The 11222-nt window shown below is 42.5% G+C and overlaps 1 protein-coding gene and 1 non-coding gene across 2 annotated transcripts in view; both read left to right on the forward strand.

The window, feature by feature from the left end:
• Positions 1-9848, forward strand: part of KANSL2 (KAT8 regulatory NSL complex subunit 2) — a 220339-nt gene extending 210491 nt beyond the window's left edge. The window contains exons 8-10 of the mRNA XM_030196841.1: positions 1663-1916; positions 8082-8321; positions 9278-9848. Of these exons, the coding sequence (XP_030052701.1) occupies positions 1663-1916; positions 8082-8321; positions 9278-9400 (617 nt within the window). The 3' untranslated portion in view covers positions 9401-9848. The remainder of the gene's footprint in view (positions 1-1662; positions 1917-8081; positions 8322-9277) is intronic.
• On the forward strand, positions 8903-9054 carry LOC115467445. Its single transcript, XR_003941737.1, has one exon. It is a non-coding gene; the product is annotated as a small nucleolar RNA SNORA2/SNORA34 family (small nucleolar RNA).
• Positions 9849-11222: the final 1374 nt, after the last annotated feature.

Below are 11222 nucleotides of genomic sequence, written 5' to 3' on the forward strand. Positions count from 1 at the left end.
TGCAATAAGAGACATGTCTTAAGTCTTTGGTGCACCTGCAGCAAGTGTGCCACAGCTGGTACTGCATTTTATATACAGGACTTATGGCAAAGGGTTGTTTATCTGGTGATGGAGTTCACTGTCCCATATCTTATGTGGCAAACTGCTGTTTTCTGTAGACAGAATTTATCAGGATTCTTAGACATAAAGGGCTTCTGGTTTCTTTTGTTGCTGCCAGATACTGAGAGCAGAGCTCATGTACTGCTCTGGAGTAATGAGGGTTGTTTTTTTTTTTTGTTACATTTGAACCCCGCACTTTCCCCACTCATAGCAGGTTCAATGCGGCTTACATTATATACAGGTACTTATTTGTACCTGGGGCAATGGAAGGTTAAGTGACTTGCCCAGAGTCACAAGGAGCTGCCTGTGCCTGCAGTGGGAATCGAACCCAGTTCCCCAGGACCAAAGTCCACCACTCTAACCACTAGGCCACTCCTCCCATGATAAATCTCATCAGGTTTGAAGGCACACTGGTTGGGAAATACTGTTAAGATGTACTGTGACTGGAACTTCCTCCACGTAAGACTACACAATTGTTGGTGATAGAACTGTACTAAATAGCATATTTTATTATTTGGCCGAATACGAATAATGGTCATTGAGCTTTAACATAATAAAAGAAGCAATGTGAAATCAGTGATTGTGTTTATTTTAGTAGGATTTAGCATAGTAGAGCCCTGGATTATTCATATTCAAGTTTTAAATAGCTATTCGGCCAAATATGCATAATGTATTTGGGGCCAAAAATCAAATACGAATATTCGGTACAGCCCTAGTTGGTAGTACTTTGTATAATCAAAGATACAAGCAGTAATACTATTATGCAGTGAGATAATGGCTTAACTTAAACTTGATATAAAACAACTTTTGAATTTCACAACTTAAATTTTGTTTTTTAAATACATGTTCTTCACTCAAATATTAGTAGCAATTAAACACCCAGTTAAAAATTTTGGCGGCAGTTAGCATTTTTTAAATCACCATTCTAGACCGCCCCGCCCCCACAAGGCCTACGTTAAGGATATTCTGGTGGTTTAGGGTAGGGCAGCCAAGAGCAATCCCCAGTTGCCCCGTCCATGCTAGCTCCGGGTTCAGAATGGCAGCTGCAGCCTGTAGCAGTAGTCTCGTACTGCCACAAGGGCCATGATCCAAGTAGTAGTAACACAAGACTACTGCTAGAACTACAGCTACCATTTTGTATCAAGAGCAATTGGTGATCACTCTTGCCTGCCCTACTCTAGGGGGCTCCAGAAGGTACTGGATGCCCTTGGGTGGGAGGGCCTTCGGGAAGGGGCTGAATATTGACATAAATGCATTAATATTGCTCATTTTGATTGCAGTTATTTTTGCATTAGCTGTGACCATTTAACTGTGATTAATCAACACTTTTTTTTTCTTTTCTTTTTTTTTTTAACTTGTGTGGGTGAAGATTATCCAATGTCTTGTAATGGAGCAATCCGTTTGCCCTTTCCTTTATGTATTAAAACTTATTAAAGAACAATGAGGAAGGTGTAGAAATTGGTCAGCCCTATAGTTGGCCAAGAGCCTCCTTTATGTGTTAAAATAGAAAATTTAAATAGTAAACATTTTTTGAATTTTTTTCCTTAACTCCAGTCTTCTCAGATATTTGTCAGGATACTAACCAGGTCCTTTTTAAACTGTGCCAGGGCTCAAATGATGTATCCTGCAACAAACCAGTTCCTGTAGGCCTTAATGAGGAGCCCTGCTGCCCCCTGCATTTCCAGTTGCCTCTTCAGATGTATAAACCTGAGCAAGTGCTTTCTGTATCTGAGCCACAGGAGCCTGCTCCCATGGAGCTTTATCTCAGTGCTGCAGAGCTACAGCCCACAGAAAGCTTGCCCCTGGAGTTCAGTGATGTAAGCACCCTGACCCAAATGCAGCTTCATTCTTATACAGCTAGATGAGTCTATACCAGTGGGGTTGTCCCCCTTCCTGATCAACAGATGGTAGGTTAGAGATTCTGAACTATTTCAGTGACACATCGCTGGTATAAGGACAGGTGTACGCTGCAGTTCTTCTGAATTTTTTTTACCTCCAGCAGATGGTGAGATTTAGTTGGTGATGTGGTGTGTAGGCCAGATCCCTTGGATGGCAATCCACTGCTTTTGTCTGTGGGGTTGGGCCCTTTTTGTTCCTGAAGTTCAGACCATGGTCCTTACCCCAGTGCAGCTAGGAACACTTAAGAGGCTCCTTCCTGAGCTTTAGCCTATGGGCTTCAACTTGCTGTCACAGGTTCCCTTGGTGCCCCTGCTGACCAGGGGAAGCCCCTTTTTTGGGGGTCCCTTGCCCATTTCTCCCTCCCTTACCCCCCCTACCCCAGCCACTGCAGGACTGGGGAAAAAAAAAAAGAATAATTGGGACAGCTTAAAGCCAGTGTTAAAAATAAAAGGCAGCTGTAGATCACGTGACACTATGCTTGGGGGAAGATGCTAGTTTTTCTTTCCGGGCCCCCAAGCAACTCCCACAACCTTTGCATCGCACTAAATCTTTACAAACCCTAGATTTTGTTACCTGGTGAGAGCTGGACCAGTTTTACAGCAGTTGATTTGGTTTGGCGGCGAGAGCCGCACACATGGAAAAAAAAACAAGACAAAACAGTGGAGGACAAAATGGCGGCGCCTTTGAGCCCTGCTGCCCCTACAGTTTCCTCAACATGGATTGCAGAAATTACCTCAGAGATGACTCTAGTCCTGGAAGATCTGCTGGAGAGGCGATGAGCTCCTATAGATACTAAATTGGAGCGCTTGCACGCCCAAATGGAAGAACTTTCAAAAGACTGTGTGGCCTTCCAGACTTGAACAGCAGCGGTGGAAGATAGGGTCACGGTGGTAGAGGAAGAACAGAGTGCACTACAGAAGAGAGTAGCGGATCTAGAGGCCAAAGTGGAGGAGCTAGGAAATAGGTCCCGCAGGAACAACTTAAGGTTAGTGGGTCTGCCAGAAGCGGTACCGGACAAAAACCTGGTTTTCTGGAACAGTGGATTTCTAAGTAGCTGCAACTTCCAGGTGGTAATGGCCCCTTGTGCATTGAAATAGCTCACAGACTGGGACCGAGGGCACAGGCACCCCATAGACCTAGGGTGATTATCTTAAGGCTTTTGAACTTTGCTCAGAAACAAGAGATACTACAAGCACTCTGAGCGGGGAAAACATTGAAATATGGCAACCAAAAAATTTTGTGCTTCCAAGGTTACTCCGCAGGGGTGGCGTCGCAGCGCAAAGCCTTCTCCCCCCATTTGCACAAAGTTGTTTGCCCTCAACATTAAATTTGCATTGCTACCCTCAAACTTACACATGGTGGTTTGACTCAATCATATACCTCAATGGAGGAAGCGCGCAAATTTCTTGCACGAGTGGAAGGCACAGACTGGGAACGATCAAGGACGGCCTGAGGGAATACCAAGATGATCTGACAAGGGAGTGACTCTTGGACTTTTTATTTTTTAAGGCCCCGGTGACGCCGTGGGTCGGCGTTCAAAGGCCCCTAACTTGTTGGTTATTGACTCATGGAGGCCACAGGATTAAACTTGCTTGGAGGGAGCTCAGGAATGCTCTGGTTGTTGGATGTGAGGGGGTGCGTATGGATGGATATATGGGTGTGGGGGTTTTGTTGACTGTTGCTTCTGCTTTTGCAAGTTGCGATTAGTTTTGTTTTATAAAGTATATAATGGGGTTGGTGGGGAGGTGTTTGAAGTGATTGTTCCTATGGTGGGAACACTGTTGAGGGAGGGGAAGGGGGGTTGGGAAATGGGGTTTAGGCTTCAGGAGATATTTGGGATTTGGTGGTTAAGGGTGAGGTATTGGCAAGATGAGGAGAGATGGATTAGATTGGTAAAGATGCTGGGTGGGGGATGGAGGCTGGGATGTCTCTCGCCACTGAATACTATAAAAGAAGTTAAGTTGAAAGCGATCCTTACCAGTATGACATGATAAAATTGGTAACTTGGAATGTGGGGGGGTTACATTCACCAATTAAAAGATGTAAAATATTACAACATATGCATAGGCAGCCCTGTTACAGGAGACACATCTCAATGCGATGGAGCATGCAAAGTTAAAAACATGGTGGGTGGGAGATTGTGTGGCAGCGGCAGCCCAGAGGAAGAAAGGGGGGGTGGCTATTTTGTTTAAAAAGGGAGAGGCTGAGGAGGTCCAGACCATAGGGGCAGATCCTGGAGGACATTTTATCTTGATTAAGACAGTCATCAACAAGCATACAGTTTACATATGTAACATTTACGCCCCAAACCAATATGATAAGAAATTCTACAAACGTGACTAAAGCACTGACTTCTCATGAGTGTGCTCCCTTGGTGGTGGGGGGAGACGTTAATGCAGTGTGGGACCCTGGTATGGATAAGTCAACATCGGGACCTTTGGTTATTATGCTAACAAAGGTTTACTCCAGTTAAGTCAGATGTTGGACTTTGTTGATATTTGGGGGGAGCTGCACCTATTAGATAAGGATTATAGTCATTTATCTCGAGCGCATTCTACCCAGGCACGAATCGACTATTTGCTGGTAACCAGGGGGGAGTTTAGCAGAGTACAGAAATCGGATATAGGACCCTATGCTATATCGGATCATGCCTGGGCGTGGATGGATTGGCATTTTGGGACATGAGGCGGGCATTGGCGGTTCCCCATTGAGTTATATAAGGGCCCTATGTTTCAGGAGAGGATGTTGAAGTGTTGGGAATCCTATAAGACTCTGAATGTAGAGCATGAGGCTAACATTGTACTGGGATGCAGCAAAAGCGGTTCTAAGGGGAGAAATAATAAGTTATTCCCATTATAAACGTAAGGCCCGTGATAGAGAACAGGAAATTGACATCAGTGGGGGCAGAGGACGGCAGAGCTGACAGCGCATGCCTGAAGGCTGCTGCGGGCCCACGCTTCGTTTTCTTCTTTTGCTGAGGCTGCTCACAGAGATGCAGCGGAGGATCATCTCAGCGAGAGACTTTCCCACTTTGGCGGGAGTGCGGGAGATGACCCGCTGAAGCGGGAGACTTGGCAGGTCTGCTGCTATAGGTATTACTTGCCAAATCTCTTTTCCTTTTATTGTGTCTATCTGTTACACTTCCATTCCCCATTGTCAACTGCTAGGCTACAGTGTTGCCAGATAGTCATAGAAAAACAAGCACATTTTCCCTTTAAGAAAAAAAGCCCCAAAACAAGCTATATCCATTCAAAAACGAGCCCCAAAATAAGCCCAATTTTAATTACATACTGTGAAATTTAATCATACCCTAAAACACCCGGCTACTTCCCATCCAACTACCGGCCATTAAAGGAATCTGAACCAGTGTTTACCCTGTCCCTCTTCTTCACACTGGCTCTGCACTGTTGGCACCTGGTGTCCTGCCTCAGGAGACCATATAGTTCAGCCATTCATGAGATGCCAGAGTTGTGGCTCAGGCTACTGGTAGCATATGTGAGTCATTCTGCCAGCCAACAAGCCCAAAAACAAACCTGCGAATTCAGACAAAAATTTGTGAGTTCCTAAAATAAATAAATAAATAAATAAAAAAGCAGTTCTGCAGAATAATCCAGTAAAAATGTGAAATAAAAAAGGAGAGGAAAAATAGGAAGAACAGAAAAATAGAAGATCAAGAATGACAAAGGTTTAAAAATATTATTCAACTCTTAGCTGCAGCCAAACAGGTGGGAGGGTTGAAACTTTAACCCCCATCCTGAGTCAGCAGCAGGAAAAGTATTGAAATGAGCATCATCTGCTGCTGCAGGTTTAGAAAAATTCTGACTGACTATGCAAGACATTTAAGTTCTGATGAACAGTGAAGACGAACAGGATTTCTCATTGACTCAAGATTTTGGGACATTTGATTGTGGCTCCATTTATAGTATTGAATTTGGGGGTATTTGTCATTTTATGAATTTTAATAAAGTTGCAAATAATATTTGAAATATTAATGATCTGTGGTAATTATGGTAAAAGCTGTGAGACTTCTGTAACACTTATCAGTCTAACCAAACCTGCAGCATCAGATTATGTCCAAATCAATACTTTCCCTGTTGCTGACTTAGGAGGGGGTTGCATTTTCAACCCTCCCACTTGTTCAACTGCAGCTGAAGAGTTGAAACATATATTTTTAAACCTTGTCATTATTGATATATTTTTGTTTTCTTCCTATTTTTCTCTCCTTTTATAATTTCATTTTTACTGGATTTTTCTGCCTTGCTGCTTAGTTTTTGTTTTTTTTTTTGTTTTTTTTTTTTAGAAGTCCCACAGGTTTTTGCCTGAGTTTACAGGTATTGTTTTTGGGCTTGTTGGCTGACAGAGCCACAACTCTGGCATTTCGCGATTGGCTGAGCTGCAGTCTCCTGGGGCAGGACACCAGGCACTAACAGTGCAGAGCCAGTGTGCAGAAGAGGGTAAGGGTAAGCACCGGTTCCTCTGATGACTGTTAGTTGGATGGAAAGTAACTGGGTGAGTGTTTTAGCACATGATTAAACTTCATAGTCTATTTTTTAAAAATTGGGCTTATTCCTATATCCTATTATTTCAAAAAACGAAAGAACAGAATGGATAATAAAGGAAACTTAGAAATCAAAAAAAGGAGAGGAAAAATAGGCTAGAAATATGAAAACTGAAAAAATGGTCAAGAAAAATGTAGGAAGAAAAGAAAAATAGATGACATTCTTCAGCTGCAGCTGAACAGTTGGGAGGGTTGAAGCTGGAGAGGTTGGACCTAGGCAGGAAGCATATGGGTGTGAAAAGGAGGGGGGAGTTTTTTAATGGTTTATCAAAAAAAGTTAGTCTCCCTGCTATTCTGACACTCCTACTTCTTATGTACTCATCCCCCCCCCCAAAAAAAAAAAAAATTTTAAAACAAACTATAGATGCATGCATTCCAATGGGACTGGTTTTACATATATCCCTGCTTGATCCAATGGCTTTGCTTGCTTCCCTGGTCTGTTTCTGATCCCATTTCTTACTGCAACACCCTCATAAGTCAGCAGCAGGAAAAATATTGTATTGGACATCTGCTGCTGCAGGTTTGGTCAGACTCTCGTGATAAGAGTCACTGAATCTCACAGATTTTACCATAATTACCACAGATCATTAATAATTATTGGGGTTATTCCTATATCCTACTTCTCCCCTACTCATATCCAGCATAACCCCCTATCTGCCCCCTTTCCTTGTCCAGTTTCTTATTCTTCGCATGTCCAGCATTTACCTTGTCTTTCCTTTACCAGTATTTTCCTTTCCCCTAAACACCCCTTGTCCAGCATCCCCCTATGTCCTTATGCACCATGTCCCATTTCTTCCCTACCCAATCCAGCATCACCACTCTTTCTCCACCCCATTCCAGCATCTACCGTCTGTCACCCTGATCCCCCCATGTCCACTCTTCTCCCTGAACAAGCATATTCCCCTTTTTTCCAACCCTTCCTGATTCAGCATCTCTCTTTTTACCCACACTCTTTTGTTCAGAATCTCCTTTCTTCCCTACCCCTCATGCAGAATCTTCTGCTTGTCTCCCTGCCCTTCCTCCTTGTGTTCAAAATATCCCATAGAGGCCAACCAAATTTTTGGTTCAGTTTCGAACCTGGTCACCAAAACCAACCTGAAATTGGGTTCAGGATTCAGCCAAAAATGCCAGTGCATTTTGGACTGAAACTCTGCCCCCCCCCCCCCCCCCCCCCCCCCCACTCGGTCACTCAACAATCCCTCCCCCATCCCCAACAGAAGACAGGCCCACCAGTAACAGCCCCCTCCTGGGCCTACCTTTTTATTGGTGGGTGCATGAGCGTTCCCACTCGCTGCTGTACACTTCCAGCTCAGAAAATGGCTTCCAGGACTTCCAACAACAGTTGTGAATGTGGTTGCATTGGAACCATCTTAGAAATGGATTTTAAATTGTCTTTGGTGAATAAGTATCAGGCAGTTAGCCTAATTACTAGTTAAGGGATATATGGGCAGAAGCGTTGCGCTTCTTTTGCCACATGGCCTGTTTGGCTCATCCATCTGATGGCCTTGGTGCTGTTTCTACACAGGACTTGGATGTTGTGGGTGATGGTATGCAGTGTCCACCTTCTCCTCTGCTTTTTGACCCCTCCATTGCTGTTGAGGATCAGTCTGACAAAGAGATCGTCGAGACTCCTGTGGATATCTTGTCCAGTGAGGATCTTCTACCTTCTGGCATACCAGAACCAGGGGTGCAGCTGGAGAAGGGGGTCGCTATTGGCCACGTTGCCCTGCTGACTGCAAATTCAGCACAGGGCTGTTCCAGAAAGGTATCGTGTCAAGTAGAGGGGAAAATATTCAGAGATTTAATTTACAGAATGCATTTGCAATTAGAGCTATACTGAATAATATATTTAACTATTCGGCCGAATACAAATAATATTATTTGGTTGAATACAAATACCGAGTACGAATAATGGGCATTGAGCTTTAACACAAATAATGAGAAGCAATGTGAAATCAGAAATGAAGTGTTTATTTCAGTAGGATTTAGTACAATAGAGCCCTGGATTATTCGTATTCAAATTTAAATCACTATTTGGCCGAATATGAATCAAATATATTCGATACAGCCCTATTTTCAATGTCTCTGTGCTTAATGCAGACTGCACAGGTGGGATCTTCATTTGAGTAGCTTTTGAAAAGGTGTCTAGTGAAAATAAGATCTTGAGCAGACACAACTCTTATATCCTGTCTCATTCTCGCAGCTTAAATAGAGCAAGTGACAGTTTCTGTATTGCTTTCTGTTATAGTACTTCAGAGATGAGCTATTACAGCAGTTAGAGCACTTTCATTAATTTGTCTGTTTTATAGCCATTTCCTGATACCTAAAAAAGCTATATTTTCCTACTGGGCCCTGAATGAAGGCTAATGGTTTTCTGTAGCTTTTGGTTTCATGCCGCTTTTAGTTTCGTACAGGGGTCCAGATGAATGTCTTCCTATCGTCTGTTGACTGTTCCAAAGCTTTGGAAGAGCAAGCTTGTTCAGTTGGAAGAAACACGATTAATTAGAATGATATACTGTGAAATAGGGAGTATTTGGGAGAGATTACTTCTGACATATAAGAGTTGGGTTTGGTGTTCTGTATTGTGTATAATTTCTTATTCTCCATTCTGTTCTTGGTCATATGTCCCCCCACTATAGTTAAGTGGTGCTTCACCACATATCTATTTCCATTTTTGGTGCAAACTTTTATCAAAATAAACTTCTCTTCTGTGTTGAATAGGGCCCATTGCAGGCTTTGGAACCTGGCTCTGGATCAGAAGAAGATGGTAAACAGAATGAAGAGTCAATGTCAAAAGCATGTGGAACAGCAAATGGGACCTCAAATACTGCTTCATTTAGTTGACAGAACTTCTAGTGGTATGAAAGTCCTGCAGAGATTTTTTGAATTGTTTGATGATGAAATTACTAGAAACTGGAAGAGACACACAAGAAATACTCATACATCATCTCGTGAGGTTTTACCTGACTGCAATGTCACTTCAAAACTTTCAAAAGCAAGAAAGTCTCCTTCCTGCAGCTAGAAGATTAATTCTAGTAAGATGCTACATTCCTTCCACCATCATAAGGTATCCAGCAATGTGGTGGAATCCATCAGAACCCATTCCACGTGTTAATCCTTGCTGTCTAGTCTGCTGGTTTGATCCTATTTTGTGACGAATTTGTTGGCAGCTATACCAGATGTTCTTGATGGTATACCTGTAGGACAGCAGTTCTTGACTCAGTCCTTGGGACACACCTAGACAGTTAGGTTTTCAGAATACACACTGTGAATAGGCATGAAATATATTTGCATACAATAAAGATAATGTGTGCAAATTTATCTCATGCCTATTCATTGTGGCTCTCATGAAAACCTGACTGGCTAGGTGTGTCCCGAGGACTAGGTTGAGATCCCTTGCTCTAGGATGGATACCAATGATCAAACAGAATTTTTTGTTAAACTCTTGTCCATTTTTTTTCATAATATATCTAATCCTATTTAAGCAAGGATTTGCCATAAATGCAGTTTTCAGTGCAAACAAAGGTTTGTCATACCTTGAAAGAATATTCTAGCACAGATATTTTCTTTTTTTGAATTTGCCTAATGATTGGAATGCAGTATTAGTGCTGGGTCAAAGTCCTTCTTCTGGTTTATTTTGATAATTTCTGATCTGTTGGCTGTTATATAATTGTGTAAAATTGCTGTATAGTTGTTAAAATAGTTCATCAAAGCTGAATGAGAAGTCAACTTTTGTTAATAAATCTTTCAACTATTTGAAATTTCTAGTTGTAAGTGTGTTGCTTGTCAAACATTTTGGGTTGTCATTTTGTAAACATAGAATGCCTAGATTGTATGTAAATCTTTGTTCTTAATGTATGACTTCTTTTTTTTTTTTTAATTTGCAAAAAACTTTTATTAGCAACTCATGTTAACAAATTCAGAGAGTCTTAGCCTCTTGTAATATACAAAAGATGTAACATCAACATAGAAACTCCCCCTTGATCTGATTTTTCCTTTTGTTTCCCCCCTTCTCCCTCCCCTCACTTTATCCCCCCTATCCTTCCCACCCCCCCTCCTCCCTCCCTCAGTGTTCCTCATGTAGCTGTATCCTTTATCCCTTATCCGCCCCCTCCCAAAACCCTTTCTAGGTGTAGCCATTCTTCTGCCTTTGGATTATATTGTCCCCGGTGTCTATCAGTTAGTTTTTCTAAACCCATCAACATATGCAGTTTTGATTTCCAGTCTTGACCTGTGGGCCCCTGCTTCTGCTTCCATTTCACTGCTATGGTTGATTTTGCTGCTGCTAGGCATAATCGTTTGAGTCTACATTGCCATTTCTTCCCTTTCCTATTCTCGTAACCCAGTAAACAACACTTGGGATCGTGGAAAAACTGAACCCCTGTTGCTAAGGTTATCTGTTCTGAGACCAATTTCCAAAACTCCTGTATTTTCGGGCATTCCCACCATATGTGATAGTATGTCCCCCTCCCTCCCTCACAGCGCCAACAGGTATCTAGCGTTCCTGGGTACATAGCTTTTATTCTATCTGGGGTATAGTACCATCTGCTCATGACCTTATAAGCATTTTCTTTGACTAGTACACATACTGATACTTTTTTAACCTCCAGGCACATTTTCTTCCACTCCCCCTCACTGAACTCTGTGTTAAGATCTTGCTCCCAAG

The sequence above is a fragment of the Microcaecilia unicolor genome, chromosome 3 (genome assembly GCF_901765095.1).
Source record: "Microcaecilia unicolor chromosome 3, aMicUni1.1, whole genome shotgun sequence".
Classification (NCBI taxonomy): domain Eukaryota; kingdom Metazoa; phylum Chordata; class Amphibia; order Gymnophiona; family Siphonopidae; genus Microcaecilia; species Microcaecilia unicolor.